General features: G+C 41.5%; 1 protein-coding gene across 1 annotated transcript in view; it reads right to left on the bottom strand.

The window, feature by feature from the left end:
- ABLIM1 (actin binding LIM protein 1) overlaps positions 1–17408 on the bottom strand; it is a 315440-nt gene extending 298032 nt beyond the window's left edge. Inside the window, exon 1 of the mRNA XM_075072521.1 lies at positions 17006–17408. Coding sequence (XP_074928622.1) covers positions 17006–17018 — 13 coding nt within the window. The 5' untranslated portion in view covers positions 17019–17408. The remainder of the gene's footprint in view (positions 1–17005) is intronic.
- Between the last annotated feature and the right edge of the window lie 8649 nt (positions 17409–26057).

Genomic DNA, 26057 nt, shown 5'->3' with positions numbered 1-26057 from the left:
GACCATCCCTTATTTGCACCGTGGTGTCTAGAAAGTGGACCTCCCGTGTAGATTGGTCCAGGCTGAGGTTGATGGTGGGGTGGAAGCTGTTGAAATCGTGGTGGAATTTTTCCAGAGTCTCCTTCCCATGGGTCCAATACCCACACGAGGAAATTAGGAAACAGATCAACAGAAAAGAAAAAGCCCCCAAAATTGAGACTGTCCCTATAAAATTGGGACATCTGGTCACCTAGTCAAAGTATGCAAAGCCCTGGACATTTGCTGGAAAGTTTCAGATATACACATAGGTTTCTCCTCGGGACTGCATTTCATGAATTCTCTACCGCTGTTCTCTCACATGTACATAGACATCTCTCATTCTCAGAAGCTCAGAGAACAAGTTTAAGATTTCTTCATCTTTCAAATCTTTGCAGTCAACACATAGATCTTCTTCCCCATGTTTATCATTCTTCAGTTATTTTCGATAATAACTGGAGTCTATCTATGGATAATCAACAAAAGATTTGGAATTTTTGTCGTCACTATGTTGCTGTAATTCCTGCTTCTTAGTTTCAGCCTGCTGCTTAGTGAATTAGTCCATATAAAGAGTCCCCTTCAGCACCATTGCTAATGTTTTCTAAAAATACTTCCAGAACATCATAAATAGCAAGCTGGATGGAATTCATAAACCCCCTTAGGGGACAAAGTCTTTTTGCTTCTGATAACTATGGAGTGGGGCTAATGCACGGAGCATAAAATGCATCTTTCTGCACTGGTTTGTTTGGTCTTTTTTTGTCTTGCAGAAAGGAAAAATGTGAACTTCTAGCATCCGCAAAAGCAGTCTCTAAGGGGTTGCTTTTCCAACAAGTCATACAACCTCTCAAACCTTCAACATGACAAATTCAGTGGGATTTATCATCCAAAACACAGACCAGGTCTTATCAAAGGAAATTTCAGCTCTCTCTGCGTACTTTATAGTACTAGATAGGAAAAAGGACAGAACAACACGTAGCATTTTTATAGTGCTTTACACTGCAGTGATCTGCAGAAACATAAATTTACCCTCACAACCTTCCTCTTAGGTAGATCTCCCTGAATATTTCTAAACATTTGTCATCACACTATCTAGGTGCTGAGAAGATAGGTAAGGATAAGTTACTATGTGAGCAAAACACAAGAAAACACACAGGAGATCCTTCTCTTTCCATTCCACTTTTCCAGTTCTCCACAGTGAAATCTAACATTGACCACTGTACGATGCCAACTTTTTGGCTGTTTTAACTATTTAAACAGTGGGAACTTCAAAAGCACCAAAGCAGCCACTGAAAGTTATCAGGACTTGCGCTCTTGAAGGCACTGTGGCATTTTTGAAAATCTCAAACCATCACCAGAAAGAGGCCTTTTCCTTATGTGTTTCTTTTAGTTTTTAAATAGCTGTGTGAACAACAGTTTGGGGTTTTTTAGTTTTTTGGGGGGTTGGGGTTTTTTTGTTTTTGGGTTTTGGGTTTTTGGTTTGCTGGCATTAGTGAAGAAACAAGTAGTTTTGAGTTGACCCAAAAACAAACTATTTCAGTGAATCAATAAATTGAAAAATAAATTGTTTAGGGTCAAAAAATGATTTGTTTAGATTCTGTGAAGATTTTTTTAAATATTTTTGCATTTTTTCTAAACAAAATTGAAGGAAAATTCCAAAATAAAAAAGTCAGAATATTGAAGTGTTTCACTTTGAAAATGTTGTAACTTTTGGCATTTTTGTTTTTTCAAGATGAATAATTTAGCTAAACCAATATGAATTCAAAAATTTATATATTTTTTCCACTGAAAAACTTCACCCAGCTCTAGTTTTAAAAAATAGAAAATGTGCAAAAAACTCATCACTCTCCAGTTGCTACTGTGAAAGTTAGATCAATATTAACCTTCTGCATCTATCTTACGGAGGTAAGGCCAACGTCTACTTTGAGTTAAATCAGTGATCATTTAGAGTAACTCCATCAAAGCCAGCAAAGTTACACTAGATTGACTCCAGTGGAACTCAAAACAGAATTGGCCCAGAAATATCAGACAAGATTCTTGACTGTTCAACATTATTTTAAAAATTAAACCAGTTGATAATGTTTTGCATTACTGGTCTCCTGCTCTTCTTCTCCAGAAATAATAAAGTTTTAAAAATAAAGGTGTGATCAGAACTGTTTTGTTTGAGGGAAGACAAAAATGTCACAGCTACTCTACAATAAATGACATCGTCATTAAAATTCTCATAACTACACCGTATCAGTGTAAAGAAATATTATAATGCTATTATGGCAGCGAAAGTAAATTAACTGATATTAATTACTTATAATTTTAACATGCCATTAACAGACAGATAGAAAGGCTAACATGCCAGATAAGCTTTTTTTTTTTAAATTTAAGCCTTTTTTTGCAGGAATATATAATCTATTTATCCAGAACGTTTATGGGTCTAAGACATGAAACTCCTAATGTATACATGATACACATACATAATACATCCTCTCTTGTTTAGTTCAAATATCAAAACAGCTGGTAATAGAAAAGAGAAAAAAATGTTTCAACGTTTTTGGACTGAGGTTACTTCAGTTCATGTTACAGAGATCCTTAAATCCTAATCAAATTCTTTCCTCAATTATTCTAGCTTTATCCAGTATTTTAGGTACAAAACAGGGCACTTTTTTGTTGTTTTGTTCTTAGCATCTGTCAATTCAACTATGACTGAAGTTTTATAAGTCTTCTTCAGAGATCAAAACTCCAGCAGTTCCGGATTGTCTCAGATATCTGAACCACTATAAATATTCAGCTTTGAATAACCACATTACTTATTATTCTTATTGTCTTCTCAGAATATATTTATTTAACCTTTTTTTAAAAAAAATAGCTTGTCTTGTTTAAATTGTTAAAATTCCAATTTCAATAAAAAAGAAAACTATTCTGTAGCAAAAAAGAACTCTTCACTACCCCCCTCGCACTGTTCCCCGTCTCTCTCTCCCACACACACACTCTAATCTGCACTGAATGCCTGTATTTTTACTCATGAGAAGAATATTAACAAAAATAAGTAACAGGTGACAATATGACAAGACGTCAAACTGAGCACAATTTCAATGAGGTCCAATCAGTGTTATGCTTCTATTCATTGTTAAAAAACAGCAGAGAAATTTATAGATTTCTTTTATGGGGGCTAGTAATTCTACTGCTTGGATTATTTTAAATTAAAGAAAACAAAACCCATTTGATTTCACATATTGCTAAGATCCAGTTCATCTTCCACTTACATTCTTCAGTCCTCTCTCTTCTTTTATCAGGCCTCCAGGTATATTCATGTCCAAATGCAAGTGTTGCTTTCCGACAAACACTGTAAAATTACATTCTGAATATAAAAAATGGACCTAAATATTTTGCCAATGTTCCTCTCAGGAGAGAACAAGTGTCTGAACACAGACACACATGCTAACATTTCACTTTCACACATGCATATGGCTGAAGAACTGGAATAAAGGAGTCAAGATAGCCCTGCCGCCATCAACACTTCAACAGTACATCAGATTTCTTTAACAGGCATGAAAACATTATTATTTGAAGTGTGTTTGGCTGGATTCCCATCCACACTCAATCTAACTTTAAGGAGATTGTTGGCTTTAATTATTTAGATTTACAAGAGACATCTGTGACAGCCACCATTTTGGTTGACACACCAGGAATCAAGCCAGGGATCTCCGAAGCTGAAAACATGAGTCTCTAAAGCTTGAGCAAAAGAGGAGACAGCTTCTGGCTGCGGCTGTAATAGACGAGCATCCTCTGGATCACTCATCAACAATTGACTAGGAAGGTTCGTATAATACATCTGGAGTTCTGGTGGACCAATCAGGGAAGCAATTTTCCTTCCACATAACCAAGGCAGGAAGGGTTTTTCTCTCTCTCGCTTTCATTCCTCTCAACCCACTAAGTCTAGAGTCAAGTAACCTTCATTTTACATATTATCTTATTGAAGATGGATCTAATCATGCTGCTATTGAACTCAACGGGATCATGTATCATTGCCTTCAATGGAGAAGTGGCAGGCCCTACAATGGTCTTTTCTTTCTTTGCACCCTGAATCTTACTCACACTGCAGAGACCTTATACGTATCAGGAGTTCCTCTGAAGCTAACTAACCAAAGTGCAAAACTAACAGCATTGAAGTAAATAGTTTGGCATATGCTCTTTTACATCGTCTGTGCAAGAAGACCTGGAAAGAATAAGAGTTCCTGTAAGCAAACTTTTCACAGCACTAGCTTAGATTTCTCCTCCACTGCAGCCCTTGACAGTTAATCAGGATTCAGCTCTTTTTCTAACTTTGCTGGAGACTGCTCCTAGACTTTTCAGTGCCAAAAATAGAGTGGAACCTTTCCTCACGAGTTAAAAGAAAACCGCAGCTTGAACAGTGGGGTTGCTGACTTTTGTCTTGATCACTGAAGCTTTGTAACAGCCTGATATGATGGCAACAAAAATCAGCTTCACGGTAACAGTAATTATAGCAGAGTCCTTTTATTGAGCCAAATCCCACAATCCTTATTCATACAGAACTCTCACTGGAAGAAATCAAAATGATGACATACTTAAAATGAGTAAAGTAGGGTCCCAAATATAGAAAAGTAAATAATAAACATCACCAATATATTGGAGACATTGACATTAGTTCGCCACCTTAAATTAAAAAGTATCCAGTTTTATGACTATATAGCGTCATTTGCCTGTGATTTTTGCAAGCAGGTTCTTTTTCTTCATCTGTAAGAAAGCAGCAAAATTAAACTCCTTATCATATAACTGGAGAGCAGATTTTCCTACTGACTGTTGTGCATATTGTGATTAAAAACCCGTCCTTTGACATACTCTAAAGAAGGATCACTTTTATGCCAGTGCGATACCAGGGGAAAGTTCAAGAGTATGAAACAAAAGAAACGCTACAAGAGTTGGCATGAAAAAAAGTGGCATACACTCCAATATACTGTTTAGTTAATAAAGAATGTTCTCACTACACATTAACATTATTCACTCAGGTCCTGATCTGGCAGAATGTTTTAAGCATCTGCTTAAATCTAATTGACTCCAATGAGAGTTAAGCACATGTTTAAATTTTTTGAAGAATCAATACCTCACAGCTCACTAGTTTGTTTCTCTTTACCCTCCTTGAAATGGGAACTGAAAAAGTTTGTCTAGTTTCCCTGTGCCTAGTTTATCACCTGCTGAAATGCTATTTTCTGTACTTCCTACAGCAATACCTCCTCAGTGAATCGCAGTTGTATAGTAGAGATATCCCTACAGCCCATCTCCTATAGCAACAATACAAATAAAGAAGGGAGATCCCACCACCTCTCCTTCTGGTGGTAGAAGCATAGCAGTCTCACAAAAGGCTGTGGTACATTAGCACTTCAGTCTTTTTTACATTCACATCAACAGATCCTCTACTTAAAGTGCAGACCTCAAAAAAATAGAAGTGTACATAATTTCGAGCAGAGGCAGAATACATATGCTCTCTTGTAGTTGTAGTGAAGCTACAGGACTCTGAGGCCTGGTCTACACTACACTGTTAAACCGATTTTAACAGTGTTAAATCGATTTAACGCTGCACCCGTCCACACTACACTGCTCTTTATATCCATTTAAAGGGCTCTTTAAATCCATTTCTGTACTCCTACAAAACGAGAGGAGTAATGCTAAAATTGATATTACATACGGAATAGGGTTAGTGTGGACGGAAATCGACATATTGGCCTCATTATTTTACAGTAGCTACCCACAGTGCACCGCTCCAGAAATCGAGGCTAGCCTCGGACCATGGACGCACACCACCGATGGTGCCTAGTGTGGACGTGCACAATCGACTTTATAATATCTGTTTTATAAAAGGTTTAAGCTAATTCGAATTTATCCTGTAGTGTAGACGTAGCCTGCGCCATGTGATTAATATGAACACAAACTGGTCCAATGGCATAACTCTAAAATCTGGGATAAAACAGGGTCCCAGTCTGTAGTGGTAGGAATGCATTACTGTTTCATCCATTTGGTCCAATCTTTACATCTAATCCTGCAAAATATTAGTTCCTTAAAGCAAATGGGACTGTTACCACAGTAAATACAATGTTCAGTGAAGTTTGCAGAACTGGGCCCTTTATTGCACTAAATCATCTAAGGATGAGCAAATTCCTTCTTTAAAGCATCATAATGGTTAAACACTTACAACTGACTGTATATTAACACAGTATTTTGACAGGATGGGTGGTTTGATTTGGTTTTAACTACGATGTTCAGCGCCTGGAAAGACATCCCAGCTAAAACACACAAATGATAAAAATAAGCACCAAGAACTGGTCCCAGGATTTTACAAACAACTCTGCCTCCGTTATGAGCTTCGGCCTTCAAACTGCCCTGGGTACACTAGGAGAATTACTGTACTTAAACTCCTTGAATACAAACAGAGAGGACAATTTACCTTCCCCCTTCCTTCTTTTCCCTCCCACCAATTCCCTGGTGAGCTGCAGGCTCAACCCTTGAGTCCCCACTAGAAAAAAAAATCCAACAGGTCTTAAAAAGAAAGCTTATATAAAGAAGAAAAAGACATAAAAGTGTTCTCTGGATCAAGGTTGACAATATACAGGTCATTGCTTAAAAGAAAAATGAAAACAGCCTTATTCAAAAGATAACAATTGAAACTACACACATGTAAATACAAAAAAAAACAACATAAAGCCTATATGTTTTTCTACCTTTTGTACTTACACTTGAAACAGAAGATAGAAAAGCCTGGAGATAGAAATCACTCTCATAGCTGAGAGAGCACAGAACAGAGACTCAGACAAAAGACACACACCCAAAAATTCCCTCCCTGAGCTTTGAAAAATCCAGTTTCCTGATTGGTCCTCTGGTCAGGTGTGTGGTTCCCTTTGTTAACCCTTTACAGGTAAAAGAAACATTAACCCTTAGCTATCTGTTTATGACACTGCATAACTAAGAGGCAATTAAGAAAGTATGAGAATTCAGGAGAACTGGTTTCTGTTTTCAATTATTTACAGGTATGATTCAAAATGAAGTGCTGATTCATTTCAAATCCATTACAAGCAAAACAAATGAGAAGACAAATCCCAGGAAGACTGATTTCAGAGATTGCAAGCCACATGCTAGCTCTTCGTATTTTTCACTCAACTTCTAAAAGCAATTTTGCCTGCCTTTCCATCTGTAAGTTGACTCTTATTTTCCTTGTGTCCGAATCCATTCAAAGCTATGCATCTAAAACAGATTTTACTTCACTGTCCCAGTTTCCTCTTATTGTTGCCATTTGCCTCTATACCATTTTTTCCATTCATTTGGGACTAATTTTCATTAATCTCAAAAGAACGTGCAATCAATCTGAAGGGGTGGGAGGTTAAACAAAAGAGCAACCCAAGAGAAATATTAATTTTAAAGTCTAATAGATCAGTAATTCATTCTTCTTTCCCATCAAAACAAATGTTCCACCAGATTTGAATGTTAAAGGGCTGGAAGGATCAGTTCCCAGAACGCATAATTTGCCTAAGTGACACAGGACCTGATTCTGAGACTATTGACTTCAATGAGTTCAAGATCAAGCCCTTCAATGAGTTCAGGAACAGGGGTGGGGGAAGGGGAAAGGATAACTGACTACAAGCTTTTGGACAGAGTAAACACGAAGGATAGACAGGAATTAGCTAACCCAGGGATTACAGGATGAAATTAATACGGGGATATTTAGGATGATTGTGTGAAATAAACAAACAAACAAAAAACCCTTACAGTGAGTTCCATTAGGCTGCGGAACATTCTCCCAAAGAAAGTGGTGGAAACCCATCACTTGGGGCATTAAATCTAGACTAGACAAATGCCTTAAAACAGCGGTTCTCAAACTTTAGAAACCCAAGGACCCCCATTTTGATTGTAAAAATGTTTGCAGATCCCCAAGCCACCTGCTCAGCCCCAGGCCCCTCCAGCTCTTTGCCCAAGGCCTAGTCCTCACTGCTCGTCATTCTGCCCTCTCTCCCGAGTGTGCACCATCCCCGCTCCTCCCCCTCCTCCCAGCACCTCCTGCACACCGCTTAACAGCTGTTCACCAGCATGCAGGAGGTGCTGGGAGGGAGAGGGAGAAGTTGATCAGCAGCGCCCGCGAACCCCTTGGACTACCTTCGCGGACCTCCTGGGGTCCTCGGACCCAGGAGCAGCGCCAGGGTTTCTGACACCCTAGGCGGACGGCCGTTTTGCCACCCCCCACGGCTCCAGTGGAGCTGCCGCAGTCGTGCCGGCGGGCGGTCCGCTGGTCTAAAGGCTCCGCTGGTCTAAAGGGTTTTGCCGCCCCCCACAGCTCCAGTGGAGCTGCCGCAGTCGTGCTGGCGGTAGGTCCGCCGGAGCCTTTAGACCAGCACACCGTCCGCTGGCACGACTGCGGCAGCTCCACCGGAGCCGCCACAGCAGTGAACTGTCCGCCGGCACTACTGCGGTAGGTCCCCTGGAGCCGCTTGCCGCCCCCCTGGCAAAATAGGGTCCCCCCAAAATTCTGGTGCCTTAGGCCATTGCCTAGGTCGTCTAAATGGTAGCGCCGGCCCTGCTTGGACCCCAGTTTGAGAAAGACTGCCCTAAAATATACAGTAAGGAGCTCTCCTGAAGAGGCAGGGAGATGGACCAAATAACCTAACAGGACTGTTCCATTTATAATTTCTATGATTCTATAACTTATACTTCTAGACCAAGACAGGGCACAAGATATGCTGTAAAAATGCAGCTTAAACCATTTGTGTATGTATCTGTCAGGTTAATGAACATAAAACATTGAGACGCTTTGAGGATGGAATCACCCCAAGGTCTACCTAGGGCCATTCAGCTCATGGGAAGTGCCAGACTGACATCACAGGAAACTAAAGTCCTTTTGTTCACTAACATGGATCCTGGTCTACTAGGAATTGGACAAAGACTGACATTCTACATAGGCCAATACACAGCCAACCTAGGCTGAATGTGAACTGGAACACTGAACTTCAAGGGATCCATATCAAGTCCCCCTAGAACCTTTTCATCAGCGTGCTTACTCAGAAGAACATGCAAATTTAATTCAGCTTGGAGGACCTGGGTGTCTTACCTTCGCCTTCAAAATTGCTATCAGATCCTCAAAATTCTAACTAGTTTTCATTAATTAAATAAAATAATCCATCTCCGGAGCTTATTATAAAGCTGATGTTTGTGAAGTAAAGTGCTCTAAAAATGCTCAGAGTCAGACTGGGGCAGTAAGACACAAGTCTGTGTCAGGGCACAGCAGAGCGGCATAGTCCCAAGAGAGGCACTAGGACGTATCTCCCAGAGCTTCCAGAGCACAGGGGCAGTGCAGCTGCCACACCACTCCTGAGCAGAGTGCAGCTTGCTCTCTGCTCCCTGGAGGAGAAAGAAAGGAAGAGAGCCCCATCTCCTCTCTGCCTTATGCGGAAAGTCTGAGAGGCATGGGCAACACCGAAGGGCTAGCAAGGAAGGGCAGGAACTGCAACCATGGATGGCCACCCCTGCCTTGGGAGAACAAGAGAAGGGACTGAAGGGAAGTAGCTTGCACCTTCCATGCTCCCATGCGCCCTACAAGGGCAAGGCATAAACTATTATTATTTGTTAAACTGATGGCTTAGTATTAGCACTCTGGGAGACTCGGGTGCAGTTTTTAGTTGGATACTCTCACTCCCTCGGCTTGCAGAGGCTGAAGGTGCTATGGAGACTATATTATCAGATATTGGCAGCCAGTGAGGAAGGAGTGCTTTGTATGACTCAACAGCAACCCCTCCAAGGGCCTCAATGGATTGACAGAAGTGGGGCTCTGACAAGTCCACCAGAGGATGGTGGGTATAAGGGATACCTTGAGAATGAGAGGAATGTGAACTGGGGAGCAGGCGTGGGAAAATGGAGGAAATTTGAAGTGAGACACTCAACACCATCTCTCAACTGGTCTTGAACAGATCCACTTTGTTTCTCCATCAGCTTCGTGGTACAATGTGGGTAACATCAGCAACCTCCCGCTTCAGAATTTGATTGTCATTCCTCCTGCAGAGAGCAGATCATTTATTAGAAATTATTTTAATGCTTAAAATATGTGTGGTAGAAGGTGGGGGGCTGCAAGAGATCACAGGCCCAGCAAAAATAAAATTTAAAAATCAAGCTGGGTCACTGAGGAATGAGCTTTCAACAATGTCTTACAAAGATGCTACTCCCAGATTAGAACAGATCCTCCAATTTTTTTCACCCTCCACTTTAAGCACTGGATTTGGGAGTATATTTCATATGTTCCATCATTCTTGAATTGTATACTTTTCCCATCACCACACATAGCATTTCCCAACCTCAGGATTCCGTGTAAATGACAGTCAATCAATGGTTAAGCCATGCATTACTTCAAGAGCAATGGCTGTGATTAGGCTGGAGAGAAAAATACCCCTGACAGACAGAAAGACACTGCAGTCTAGATTGGAAGAGGGGGCGGAAGACCACATTACCACCTGCTGGACCGCTGATTCAGTACTAGCCATGTGCAATACTGTTGAGACAATGACAAACCCAGAAGAAAAAAGTCTGTGGAACGCCCAGCAACTAGGCTTGTGCGGGTCAGCATGTACATGAATCAAAGTGCTGCCAGCAGAAGCCCTATGTATATATATGCACATATACATATACATACACACACTTGTTTGCAGCTGACAGAGCTGGTCTTGAAGCTTGAGAAAATTCGAATCAAAATTAGTTTTTATCATAAATAGGAGCCAGCACTTCCATGTTTCCATTTCTCACCAAAAGATCTTCAGTGTTTACTTCAGCAGAAATCCACATGCACTGGAATGAAGAAGCAAGTGATGTGCAGCATGTACATATAAAATAAGAGATGATACTTGGGAGAAACAACAGAGTAATTTATGCCTTACTTCATCCTAAGGGGGAAATTCAATTATTAGCCTATAAGAGTGTAGTCTAGTGGTCTCAGCACAGGACCAGAAGCTAGGAATTCCCTGGTTCTGAGACTTAAGGAAAAAATAATTCAAGGGGAAAGTGCTCTATTGGCATGTCATTAAATCAGATATGTAAATACATTGCTTGTTATTTCAAACTAAGCAATTCTATTACTTCACTCAGGGATTATGGAGTACTAGGCTAACCATTATAATTGTGTTCTGTGTTAACACCCACTCCCATGACATGGTACAACCAGTTGAAAATGCTTCTGTATCATTTATCAGGTTCTACCAACTTCTAGTTACTTTTGTTGTGATGCTATACTCGTTAAGGAGACATAGCTAATGATCGAAGTGTGGTTTTAGGTGTATTCCTCTTTTTGAACAAGCTAACTTTGGGGCTGAAAATGGCTCATGCTGACTCTCTTGGAATCTTTTTTCAAAGGTTGGTAAAATATCTGCATTATTTGACCATGGGAAAGCAAACAGATAAGACTGCACAGTTGTCACACCTTTTTCCTCTAGCCTAACTAAATCCACTACTAAAAAACCCAATCTATTTGTAAAACTTCCACTTGCCCTGGATTCAGACCTTCAGGAGAGGAAGTGTTTTTGACATGTTTCAAGCAATTTGAGATAATATGCACAAGTAGGGCATAAGATAACACTGTGAAGTAATATAATGTCTTTCATCCAATGATGTTAAAGCTCTTTGCAAACAACCCTTGCCTTGCATTTGTGAGATAGGAAAAGAATATACAGGGATAACTTCACAACTGAAAGGCAACCACGTATAGGGCCAAACACAGGGGCTGTTGAATAGTGCACAGCAACACTACATAAGAATTTAGGATAAGAAGTTAATATCTTTGCAGACTAACAGCCTGATTCAATACTCATTGAAATCAGTGGGAGCCCTTCCATTGACTCCAGTGGGCTTTGGAACAAGTCCTGAAACTGCAGGGGTAATTTTAGGTAGCTAGAAATGTGCAAGGGAATTTTCAAAGGGCCTCCTTTGGATACTCTGCAAAGGATTTGTGGAAGGGACAGGAGTAGATGTGGGTGATGGGGGATATGTCAGAAAGGAGGAGAAGAGCAAGGGGAAGCTCATTTACATGACCCCAGAATCTTCAATGATCTTCCTCAAGAATGAGCTGCTGGGCAAGTGCTCACAAACCCTCTCTGCCAACATAACACAGAGACTGAGAACTCAGGCTGCAGATCAGGTAACTGCTGTAGAAGATGACAAGATGCAAGAGTCATGGATTGATGCTGGGTATCCAGCCACAGCAGTCATGAACTCCCACTTTGGAGCTATACTATTCATGGAATGACTATATTGTCTACCTCTGTGGGCTCAATCCTATCCACTTCCTCCATCTTGGCTCTTCTAAAAACCTACAGTGAATCCTGTCTTGCTTGTGTGTTGGAGAGAGGGAGGGAGGGGGGAGTTTACTCTGTGTATTGCCTGTTATCAGAGTACACAAAACGGCAAAGATACCAATAAGAGGCTGCTGCGTGATCACTTTCATCAGTACCTCTGACAATACCAACTTTTGAGCACCTTTAGTGGCCTGATCCAATGGCCACTGAAGTCAATGGAGGGGTTGCCATGATGCCAATGGGTATTGCATCAGGACCCTGGACGGCCCCATGACTCTTCTGAAAATACAATTTAGATACCCAGAGCACACCTGCAAATTCCACTCCATCATTCAAACTGTTCCAGCTACAGAGCTCTCAGGCAATGTTGACACAACTGAACAGTAGATCAGAAAATCCCCAATGTGTTCAGCTCTCACTTGGGCCCCTCGGTGGTTTCCTAAATGGCTATTTGTGCTTGCCCCAGTTTTTTGGAAATGTTGGCCCTAGTTACTGTTGTAATAACTGGGCCTACAAATCTACACTAATTGTGAGCTCAATTGTAAATCATACCTGAAAGTTCACAGGATGTCACAATAACCTATAACAAATGCTGATGGAAAAAGGAATAAAAGGGAGACAGAAAGACTGAATTGGTGCAAACAACAAGGATTACTGATATAATTTTAGGATTGTGGTAAGATCATGCTGAGTAAACAAGCAAAGTGTGGAACCAGAAATCAGTAAAACAAATGTTGGTATGTTGGAAACTAGCCCTAACTGAAGGGCAAAAAATGAGATGAAGGGCTATTCCACCCACAATTCCCTTTGTGAAAGGAAGAGACTTTGAGGAGAAAAATTGGCTATTGAGGCAAGGGGCACCATCATGGCTAGTGAGGCAAGGGGCACCCCACTGTCTCCTGGGACCTCACACGTTCGACATGCTGATTCTGAGAGATGTCTTGACCAGACAAGATCCAGAGAGAGGGACCCAGATGACACTGCCACATTGTTTGCTCCAGCTGAATCCCAAACACTACCTGGGATGGAACGGGATCAGACTTTAACAACAATAGCTCCAGCCCATCTCTACTAACGTCTTCTCTTTTCCAAAAAGAGGACACTTATTATTACCATCTTTGATACCATCAAAGAGACTATCAAACAAGGAGGAGTTTCCTTCTAAAAATGCTCTCCAGTGAAAGGGAAAGGAAACAAGGGATATTGATAAAATTAAAGCCTTATTTTACATTTCATATGTTTTACCTGTTTTTCCTTCTTTTCTGTATCTTTAATAAAAGGTTAGAGTGATTTTTAACGGTGTGTTTGCCAGAGTACTAAGCAGGCTGAGGTCTCTGTATACTCTGTATACCTTGTTTAAAGTTGGACAGTGACTGGGTCTTGTTAACACCTTTGGTCCATATAGTCTATCTAAATTAATACAACATCACCCAATGTGGCATTTGGCCAAAATAGTATCATTAACAGATTACAGAGAGTGCTGCAGGATCTTTAATGACCTCATGTGGTCACCACCACAGTTTAGCTTCTCCTCTGAAAGCCAGCACCACCGGCTTTACATTGCCTCCTTATATCATGCTGCGTAACACTGGGTCCACTCACCGCAGGTGGCACCTTCTCCTTTCTGCTCTGGGGAATCAACTCTTTCCAGGTCTGAGGCCTGCTTCAGCTACTTGCTGCATGCTCTGTTACCACTCTCTCTCTCTCACTCGCTCTCTGAACTCAGTGTGCAACCTCTTTATGAGCTGGCCCCCCTGCCAACTCACTAGGCATATTTCCCCCTTCTGAGGTGTCAAAGTCTTTCCTTACCAGCAGCCTTAGGCTCATCAAGGCTGCAATAGTGTCCACATATGTTATGCCTCTTTCCACGGAGTACGCAGGATGGGAAAGGGGGAAATGACCAGAGGATCTACTCAGTTGTAAACCATCTTCCCCAACCCTCCACATGCTAGTGCTCATGGAGCCACCACAGAGCTGGTGTCACAAACTTCCTGCACGCAGTCCTCAAATCCTACTGCCCCTCCCACCTTCATCCTTGTTTTCAGGACTTTGAGACCAGGATTTTCCCCAATGAAATTTCATGACAGAAATTGGATTCCATTAGAATTAGAGACCATTAAAAATGGGCACTTCAAGGAGCTACATGTTTTCATACTTCTTGAACTAAGGGCTTCTGTCATAAGTAGATAGGGAAGGTAAGGGTTAATTTTCTTTTGCCTGTAAAGGGTGAACAAAGGGAACCAAACACCTGACCAGAGGACCAATCAGAGAACTGGACTTTTTAAAAGTCAGGGGTGGGAATTGTGTACTCTAGGTCTTTTGTTTCTCCCAGCTATGGAGGAAACAACTTTCCTGCTAACTCCTATTTCTTTCTAATTTCTCCTACAAAGTGTAAGTACAAAGGCAACAAGGCAAATAGGCTGTTATATGCTTTGTGTTGTATTTACATGTGTGTTGATGTGCTGGACTGGTTTAATTTGGCTAACTTTTAAATCAGACTGTTTATTCATATTTTCTTATAAGCAAGAGCCTGTATTGATCTCTTAATGCAGTAATATTGTTTTGTATTTTCTTTCTTTTTATATAAAGTTCTTTTTTAAAACCTGGCTGAGGTTTTTGGGGTTTCTCCGGTGAGGCTACAGGAAGGGGGGGTGGAAAATCTCTTTATATTAGCTTTACTAGATTTGAATGCATCGCCTCAGGGGGAGGGTGATTTCCCTCTTTGTTTGGCCTTCAAGGAGTTAAGTACTGCATCGCCCAGGCTCACCCAGGGAAAAGGGAGAGGGAAGCGGGGGAGCAGATAACGAGGAGACAAGGGGGAGGAGCTTGTTTTCCCGTTGAGATAGGGAGACCCAGGGGTTCTGGGTCTTGGGGGTCCCCCAGGGAAAGGTTGGGGTGACTCGGGGTAACTAGGAACCCTAAATAGTCCTAGTTGGTGGCAACGAGATAAAATCCAAGCTGGGTATAAGCTTGGGGGAGATTCACAGTAAACACTCAGATTTTGTACGCTAAAGTCCAGATCTGGGACAGACGTTTACCAGAGCTTCACCATACATCGTGATTATTTTTAGCCAGTACCATTTATATCAGAGATGGTATGGTGCTTTACAGACATATGAGAGACATGGTCCCTGCCACAAAGAGTTTACAAGCTCTGGCCTCGAAGATCCTGTAAGCTGTTTCATGTGGGTCCTTACAACTACACAGAGATCCATTGAAGTCAATAGCATTCCATGCCGGCAGAGAACCTCATCCATGCAAAGTAGCTTGCAGGTTAGAGGCCCCTGTGTACATAACACCAGGAAAGATGACAAAAAAAACAAAGATCTAGGAGAAAACTGGGGACAGGCACATGAGATTCATCACAATAATTATGAAATTGCTTGGTCAGTTAACCACATCTTCATGGTTTTGCAATTTTTTTTTAAATGTAAAGAGCTATTGGGGTGCATTTTTAAACTAACATTTTACTTATCTATTATTAAAATTTTCTTTTTTTCCCCAGGCAAAAGAGAAGATTGTTAATTTCTTTTGTTTGTTGTGATTTGAGTTAGATCTTTAACTTTCTGCTTTCTTTCCCCCCATTCTTCAACGGGCACTAATTTTAACCAAACAAAATCAAAGCACCAAACTCTAGACAGCCACACCTTTATCAATTCTCAAATCAGAAGCAGCAACATTTGAGATGAGACAGGTTCTGCATTTACTCAGGGCTGAGTTGCTCATTGCAAAAGAAATGTGGAGTCAGACTTTACACATGGATGAGGAAGAGCCTCAAATTTAAGCCTCCTGCCATTAGAAATCATGCAAATTTGGTCTAAAACTTTAAAATGCTCCTGTTAGGGCAGATGCACATTTCTATAAAAAGTGTTAACCTGCTGTTATTGTCATTAAAAACTCCATAAAGCAACCCATGTTCATTACTCAGGCGATGGCTGAGCAGTTCATATGTCATTAATAATAGTAACCACTGAGTTCTGATCGACTATAAAACCAGACTCAGCATCACCTTCCTTTTCGCCCTATAAATATATTCATGTCATCTTTAAAAAGGAAACGTAGAAATTGCTCCTCCCTGCACTCTTTCCTTCTAGTCCCATTATTTTATGCTTCTAGCTTTTAAATTATTCAAAAACTAAATACAAATCAGGGCTAACAAGGTCTCACTAATATAGTCCTACAGGTGTATCTCTCTATTTTTATAGGATGCTCTGCAGCTTTAAATCTTGCTGCATCGAGCTCTGGCATATTTCCATCACCGAGCTGCAAAATGGTACTAGGCAGGGAGAAGAAAAAAATAATTCTCCTCACCTCACCTTTAACTGTCTTCAACAGCCTGCGATGAGGACCCCCTTCCCACCCCACACTGGCTGAATGAGGTGAGCAGGGCACTCGTGTGCAGCAGCAGAGCAAAGAAACACAAACCGCCAAGGTCAAGCAAAGCCTATTCGATCAGCCGCATCTCAGAGAGCAAATCTGTAGCAAAGTTTCTGGCGAGGGAGCTGCTGGCACAGTGCACTGCAATAGGCTCGGGGTTGCATTTCCTCGGGGCTGCCACAGCAAATGGCAACCGCTCCGCCCCCCAACCTCAGCTCCATTCCAGAGGCAGGTTTCTCTCGCCCCGAGCCCCGGCTGGGAGGGCGACGCGCAGCCCGGCGGAGACTCACCTCTCGCAGACATGGCTCAGGCAGTGGGAGCTGGCGGAGGGAGGCAGCGAGTCTCGGTGGTTAAGGGAGGGGTGGGGGAGACGGGAGATGAGCAGCTGCTGCTGCCGCTGCCGCTGCCGTGGTCCTGCGGGCCAGCCACCCATGGGCCGGGGATGGAGATGAGCGGGGTGGTACCTGCCTGCCGCGTGCCCCGGAGCAACAGAGCGGAGCAGGGCGCTCCATGGACAATAGCACCAGCAGCCGCAGCCAATGCAGACAGTGAGCGGCCAGGGCTGGGCGGGTCTTGGCTGCCTCCCTCCCTCCTTCCCTTCCCCCCGCTCAGTGCTGCAGGCTGGGCAGCGACACCCGGCAGCAGATCAGGACATCCACCGTCCAAGGGATCTCCGGGAAGCCGCTCCCCGCAATGCACCTGCTGCCTGGGCCAAGCGCAGAGCTGGGGGAGGCAGCGAGGGGCTCTGATCGCAGAACAGAGCACGTGTGTGTGCGCTCTGGGTGTGCAAGAGAAGGGAGGTGCGTGTGTGTGCCCCTGCAGCAGAAGGGATCTGCACTAGTGTGTGTAGTGTGGGCAAGAGAAGGGCACTGCACGTGTCTGTGTGCCCAGGCAGTAAAGGGATCTGTATGTGCGAGTGCGATCTAGGTGCAAGAGATGAGATCTGTGTCTGTACTCGTGCAGCAGAGGGAATCTGCATAAGTGTGTGTGCATCCACCTGTGCAGCAGAAACATGTATCTGTAACAAGGGATTTCTGTGTGTGCAGGCACTAGAAGGGATCAGGGCGTATGCCTGAAGTCACAGCAGCAGAGGGTGCACACACCAAAATGGGCATGTGCAACATAAACATAGCTCAATATAAATCCCCTGCCGGTGAGCCTAGAAAAAACAAATAAAACAAAACAAAAAGGATATATTAGAAAGCCCCCAAAAGTCTAAAATGAGAGACATGGAAATTAAGCACACCCTACATTATACATATCTAGGTCTCATAATAAACATCTCAGAGAGCTTCCAACTGACTATAAAAGCAGCAGGACTGTGGGCCTTCTATGCCATAAAGAATGGACAGATGTAACCCTTCAGTAAAACTACTGAATAATATAATTCAGCTCATTCTTCTATATGGGAGTGAAGTCTGGGGCAAAGCCTCAACAGCGAAGTGGGCCTACTGAAAAAACTCCTTAGTAACTATACAGCTGCATGCATACTACACCAACACAGGAAATATAGCAACATTGGCTGCAACACAGAACTGGGTCAATTCCCCTCCCAAATTAACATACATAAAGAACGCTAGACTTCTGGTGTCATCTCAACCAAAGCAGCAAGGGTATCCTTCCACTGCAAAGCACTAAGGTATCACAAGTTAAATTTGACAGAAAAAAAAATCTAGTTGTATATATCATCACTGCTAACCTCAACAATTCTAACCTGCCATCCAGTGAAGCCAGTTAGTGCTTCCCCAAACCAAAAAAGGCTGAGGCTCAGCACCCAAATCACCAACATATCAGCCTGTGGCAAGAACAAATTGAAAACAACGATCTAGATGATACAGATCCCTGCACAGAATTATCACACGAGTAAGCTACTAGCCTCTGTGCAGTGAAATGAAAACAGTTCAAGCAGACTCTGACTATATATATGAGTGACAATAAACTAGAGATGGAAATCAGGAAACACAAGGCACAATCCAAATGCAGCAAGGAGACAACATGCGACCTACCTGATAGGAGAGATTGAGAGAGAGGCACATTCTGCTCCAATATCCAGATTACAAGAGAAGGTGAGAAAGATATATTCTCAAATTATCAGGGACCATAAAGCAATGAGGAAAATCTCAGTGAAATCTGAGAGAAAGGAGAGAGATGGCAGAGACTACATCATGGTATGTAGCAACCTTCTGGATCAGAAATGGACACAGAGATCAAACCCCAAACACAGTGTGAAGTCCCATTCTTCCTAGGCAGATCTGACCTGCCAACACAACTGAAAGTACTCTCTCTCTTACTCTTTAGCAATAAGTTTATGCTAGTAGTTTGTCATGTTGAAGGGATGTGCATATGTGCATGCATGGTCCTCAGAAAGGATATATTAATGTGTACATGTGCACACCAAAAAGCCTGTTATGTATGTGTACAACAGAAGCAGTGTGTGTGTGCCTGTATAGTACTGCAACAGCTGATGTGTGCATGCTGACATTTGTGCTACAGTGGCTTTTAGAAATGTCTAACTTCATCCTCCATCCATCACCCCCCATGTGTTGTACGATTCAGTTCAATTGTATTAATTGTGTCATCCTGTTTTCTGCAACTGCAAATGCCACTGAATCCTGTAGCAAGAGTGGAATAAATAGCCAGTTTGCATTCCTTCATCTCCATCCCTAAGGCACCAGCCTGGATGTGGATCTATTGCTACATTAAAGCACAGTGGTGTGTGATCTTGCATTAACATCTACTTCAAAACCAGTTCCCCATCCCCCCTTGTGTGTGCAATCATTAAACATTCCCATTTGCAAGCAACTCAACTTTCCCTTCTTGCACAGCGACAAACAAGATTTTCCTAAACCAGTGTGATGTGATGACATAATTTTGCATTTTTATTATTCAAGGCATTGCCTGTGCACTTCCCTGGATGGGTTTCTAACCAATTTTATCACGGGTTCCCCCATGTGATGCTAAAAAGGTAGCATTAGAGAGGAGTCTCAGCAAAAGGCAGACTTTATTTTTTTCATGTAGAATTTCCTGTCTTTCTGCTGCCTTTGTAATTGACCGGGGGGACAGGGGGGAGAACAGAGGGGAGAAATTTTTTTAACTTAAAAGATTTGTTAGGATGGCACATACACAGTTAATTTCACATTAATTTTATATGAACTTTCTATCTAAGGTAGGCAGGTCCAACACAGAGACTGACAGAAAAACATTTTACCAGCTCAGGTTATTTTATATATATATTTATGAACTGATGGTGATGGGGGTGAAGTACTTATAACTGTTGTTTCTTGAGAATAATGCTGAGTATGTGGTATAACAGGAAAAGGGCATACCATTGTTGATCCATGGTAAATTCTGTATTGTGTGGACTTGTATTTGAAGCTGGTCAGTGTGTCATTAACGTGCACATATATCATTTTTATTTCTTTTTCATCATGTTTCATAGTGTTAAAATAGTGTTTTGTTTATATTTTGAGATTGGAAATGAAAGAACAGTACTTATTTTGAGTTAAAGTTCCTGTTTGTATTTAATAAGAATGGGTCAGGTCCCCAGCTGGTGTAAATTAACATGCCCCTGAAATCAACACTGATTTACACAGCTGAGGCCCACTGTGTTTATATTTATTATATGGCCAGTGTACAATTTATCATCTTAACTATTCATTTCCTCACTTTTCAGCTTTTGGGGTTTTTTTTGTAGGATTGTGAGCATCTCACAATCTTTGGTGTATTTATCCTCAAAACCCCCGTGAGCTGAAAAAGTGCTGTTATTGCTATTTAACAAATGAGGAACTTAGACACAGAGAGAGACCAAAGGCCAAATTTATTGAGGCCCCTAGAGATGCACTTAGGTGACTGCTGGGATTTTCAAAAGTGCCTAAACAAATTAGTCACCTAAATCTCATTGAAGATGAGATTTATGCACCTAGACACTTTGAAAATTAGTCCGTAAATTATTTGTCTTAGGTCATACAGGAAGTCTCTGGCAGAGCAGGGAATTGCACCTGGGTGTCACCAGCACAGAGCGCTAACAACTGGATCATCCATCTTCTCAATATATATTGTTGTCACTTAGCAATGTAACTGTTTTTTAAACCATTTTTTATTTCTGGAATTCCCATGGGTTTTTGCCGTTTATTTCTTTATTTATTTACTACTTTCCTTGTTTTCTTTTGCGTAGGTATATTAAAATAGTTTTCTAAGGCTTGGTCTATACTAGGAATTCGGTTGACATAAAACAGCTTATGTCAACTTAACTGTGTAAGTGTACACACTACGGTGTTCCTCCCACCACTGTAATTCGCCCGCGGCGCCGACCTAATAAATCCACCTCAGCTAGAAGTATAAGGGTTAGGTTGACATATTTTGGGGTATGGAATATCTGTATAGACACTTTGTTACTTGCAGAGCCATGACACTGACAAGAATGTCAATTTCACTGCCAGTAGGGTCCCTGTTTTGAAACTGAGCCCCCCAAGGCAGTGGGGAGTGTTCCAGCTGTTACCCCACAGTGCTGACAGTTGGAGCCGCACTGCCCAGCACTGAGAGCCCAGGCTGTGGGCTCTGCACGCAGCTCAGAGCTGGAACCTTGCTGCCCAGCACTGAAAGCCCAGGCTGTGGGCTGTACATGAAGCTCACATCTGGGAGTCCCGCTGCCTGGCGCTGAGCAGATCACACATGGGAGCCACGCTGCCTGGCGCTGAGATCCTGGGCTGTCAGATCCATGCGTAGCTCTCAGTTTTCAGATAATGGTAATTTCTTAAATATTTCCTTCCCTTGAAAACTTTTTACTGCATGAACCAATGTCAAAGTGACATCTATTTATCTACACTGTACCTGATCACTGTGCATGCATTAAAACTCAACAGTGAGGCTGACCAGGAGCAGTCTGAAACGTCTTTAATGTTTTTAATTTTGTGCAGTGATTTCGCTGGGCTGAGACAGGGGCGCTAACAAATATTAGAAACTTCACACAATTTTTCAGTCTGTTATGATGTCATAATTTCATTAGCTTGCTCGTCACTAGAGTGTTCCAGGGGAGTCAGACCTGAAATACTAATGTAAAATCTAAACAGAAAAACACGTGTTGCCAACTCGCATAATAGTGAGTCTTGCAATATTAAGTGTTTTTTTTTAAAGTCCCAGCTGCAGAAATCAAGAGATTGCATAAGAATCTCCACTTCATTCTCAAATAAAGAGTAAGATTGGCAATACCTAAAACAACCAAGTTTTTTGTTTTAAGTTATTTTGACAAAATGCTTTCAGGACTTCAAACATTCTAACAAAACAAAGAAGGGCACAAGTCCAGTTTGGGTTGTTTTGCAGGTCATCTTAACTTTTGCATCACAGGATACACATCTACAGATCAGGGAAAGGATCTTGGTTCTGCATCTGCAATAAACATGCCTCTATCACTTGAACAATAGGAAGAGAACTCTCCAAGCTATCAGCTAGAAAATCCTTGTGTTTGTTCTGCAACCAGTCAATACAGGGCAGCATATTCACATAAGTACATAGACTTCCATTGACTTCAATAGGCTTTGGATCAGACCCTGCTCCCACTGAAGTCAATGGGGAAAACAATCTCTATTTATATTAATGAGAGCAAACTGGAGCCCAAAATTATTTATAGCAACAATAGTTAATCAATTTGCTTAATTACAACCTATTTTCTTCAAATACAGCCAGCATATGTGTTTAAAAAGTAAAATAATAAGGCTTTCTTGATTATGCAACAAAGAAAACTTAGACAAAAGTCAGATTTCTAATATTGGTAATCTTTTCATGATTTCTAGCTTAAAAGAAGTTTTATCAATGCCTTTCAATTGTTGCAGAAACATTCTTCTATGTCTTTAGAGTATTATTTAACACTGTAAATAATCCTTGGGATATATAGTTTTATGGAGAAAGAATGATACAAAATAAAGCTGTATTTTATGGTACCTGCATTGTCATGAGGTAGTGTGGGCTAATGGACTATATACAGAAACATCATGTAAGAGGATGTGTGTACTTCTTTAAAACAGTAGCAGGAAGCCAGGTCGGAGAGGCCTGGGGAAGCTTCTAGGAAGAAGACCTACAATGAAACACTGGGTACGTCTGAACTTACCTCCTGAGGGATCAATCCAGCAGGGGTCGATTTATCGCATCTATTGAAGATGCAATAAATTGACCGCCACATACTCTCCCATCGACTCCGGTACTTCACCGGACCGAGAGGCGCAGGTGGAGTCGACGGGGGGGTGTCAGCAGTCAACTTACCGTAAGTAGATCTAAGTATGTTGACTTCAGCTACGTTATTCACGTAGCTGAAGTTGCATAATTTAGGTCAACTCCACCCCCCCAGTGTAGACCAGGCCACTGAGAGGCGGGGTGGCTTTATACTGTTTACTTTTTTCCACGATGTAAAAGAGTTCCTTGTTCACTGTTAGAAGAACTCATCTATTTCTGTGATTCTTTTCCACCTTCCCATGCTACCATGATTATCCACACTGGTAGCAATAGAACCATCAGCATCAAAAAGCAAATGCCCCTGTCACCTGAGCTAAAGGAGTAATTCCATTAGCTGAGAGGATGCAGTGGGGTCTTCTCACTTGGGTCAGCGACTAGAGGAAGACATGATCACCCACACTTAGCCTGCAGGCAATATCAGAATATTTCGGGAAGCCCAGATATCTTGAGTATTAAGTCTAGTTCTGCCACTGAATTTCTCTGTGGTATTGGTCAAGTCACATATCTTCTCTGTTCATCAGTTTTCCATTTGGTTAAATTGGGATAATAGCAAAACATCCTTTCCATCTTCATAAGTGTAAGGTGAGGATTAATTTGTTAGAATAAGTACCATGTCTCGCTAATGTTGATAGCCATTTACTTATTTTTTTTTTGCTCTGTACTAATTATACTGTTAGCCTTACTTTTAAGTTCATTAATTAAAGCCATGAATGGGAGAAAAATAAAATCATAATGGTGACCAGTAGATTCAATGGGTTATAAAGGCAAAAAGGATGAACCAGTAAACAAAGGCACATTTGAAAGGGGGAAAATTCCATCTCTTTTTGTTTGCTGCCATCTGGCAATTATGTAACCATGATAAAACTCTTTAATATGTGTGAGACACATGAGATCCAGGACAATTTTAAACTACACAATCTTTGTGAGTGGGAATGTTAGCTGAATTATCCTGTGCTAAGCAGATATTAAGTTGCACTATGACACAAATGCTAATTCTTACATAAAATCTAGAAAAATCAGAGCTGCCAAGTGTTAAAAAAAAAAACACTCTAGGTTCCATCCTGCATTTCTTGTGCTCTCAAATCTCTTTACTGTCAGTGGGAATTTTGGGTGCACACAGAATGCAGGATTGGGTCCTCAGCCAAAGGCCTGGAAAGATGGCAGTTAACAGACAAACCACCTACTTGAAGCTGTCTTTTTCAATTGTTGCTTAAGAATTGGAAGAAAACTAGATCATGGCTGCCTCACAATTTTCTACTCCCTACTTGGGGACCCCTTAAGAGGTCCTAATCCAAAGCCCAACAAGGTCAATGGGTTGGGGATCAAGCCCTATGTAATTTGCCTAAGGTCACACGGGAAGTTTGTGCCAAGAATAAGTCTTAAGAATCTTAATTCCTAGTAATTTTCTCTTCTAGAATAAAGGAAACACAAAATTAACACTGAAGATTGCTGATGGTGATTTTAAAATAGTAGCTTTTAAGTTTGCCTGATACTAGAGGACTTACACCAGCTTCTGCACTAAATATACTTCGTACTTGCTTCAACAGTGAAAGCATTTGCCCTGTTACGGCCATACAGCATTTAGCTGGTTAAACAGTCACAGCTGGTTAAATGTGCTAACAAGGTCATACTATCAACATAAAATGTAACAGATGTTTCCTAGCACCCATTTCATACTATAAAGATGGTAGAATATCATGGATAGGCCAGAACCAAAACCCCTGATCAAAACACTGCTGAACTTTGGAAAGGTTTGGGATCTGAATCTAAATTTTACATTCTCTATATGCGGGACCAAACCAAAACCCTGGATCTTAGCACATCCTGACGTGGAAATAGATTTATCCATGTATGAACTACACAGGTTGGGCCCATCTCTATTTAAGATTAGTGCGGCTTAAACCTAATGAATGAGCATTTTCATTAGCTCTGACCTCCTATTATAAGAGGTACAGGGGCTTCTTCCCATACTACTGGGGTTTAGCTCTTCTCATCTTTTCTTTATACATGAAGACTCCATAGTGCTGGGCCACTCATCTTCTGGCTGAAGAGGACAGGACTCCTTTCAGAGCACATCAACCTCACTTCTTAATCATCTGGATGGGCTGCACTTTGGATCTGAGAGATACAAAGTACTGCCTCTCCTTCTGGGACTGAAACCAAATTAAAAGGAAAAAACAAACCTAGGTCTCCTGCATAGTAATGCCCAGTTTTACAGCTAAACAACGTCTGGACCTAGATACTTGGTCAGAAGTAGGATCCTTGATATTGTGGTAATGGAAATTTCACAAGTGCCCAAAGTGGAGAGATCAGGTGGAGGGGTTGGAAATGCACAATCACTGACATACCCATCAGCAATATATCACCCAACGTCAGTTAGATAAATCAGTGAATCTGCACGTCTTAGAGAAAGAAAAAGGGCCACCATATTATCCAACTCAACACCTTTGTATGATATACACTCAGCAAAGCCGCTTTCTTATGATCTTTTTATTAACAGAGGTTTAAATGAGTCACAGAGGGATCCCAAACTGCTTTTCTTCTACAGAAATCCAGTTACATTTATTCTGGATATTTTTGTTACATTTTCTTCCCCCTTTCATGCCGTCAAAATCTACGAGGACGTGGATATGCTACATAATTAAGGTGTCAGACCTAGCTGAATTTTCTATGTAATCTCACCCCCCTTTGAAAGATGGCCAATGTATGGCAACAAGAGTTATCCAAAAGGATATTTTCCTTTGCCTAGCACCAATCTTGAGCTCACACAGATTCTACGCTAATTCCCCGCAATGCCTTCTGTTATTTATTCTGGAAAGTCACAGTACAGAAATACAGATGCCAATGGATTAACTAATTCTCTTGTTTACGCCACTGCTAAAATAAAATGCTTGGTCATACTGCCCTCTGCAGGATATGTTCTACACATAACCACTCAGTGACAGACTTGAAGGTGGCAATTTTGTATGATAAACGAGTTTTTGGTTTTATGGTTATTGGTGTTGAGGAACAAGAAAAAAGGCTACCTTGATTTCTATAAAGGAAGCCAAAATACGAAGTTTTAAAGTAGGGATAAATATTCTGGCTCTGCGGGAGTCCAAATAAACTTGAATATCA

This window comes from Chelonoidis abingdonii, chromosome 15 (genome assembly GCF_003597395.2).
Source record: "Chelonoidis abingdonii isolate Lonesome George chromosome 15, CheloAbing_2.0, whole genome shotgun sequence".
In the NCBI taxonomy this organism is placed as follows: Eukaryota; Metazoa; Chordata; order Testudines; family Testudinidae; genus Chelonoidis; species Chelonoidis abingdonii.
This window is presented reverse-complemented; position numbering and strand designations above follow the sequence as displayed.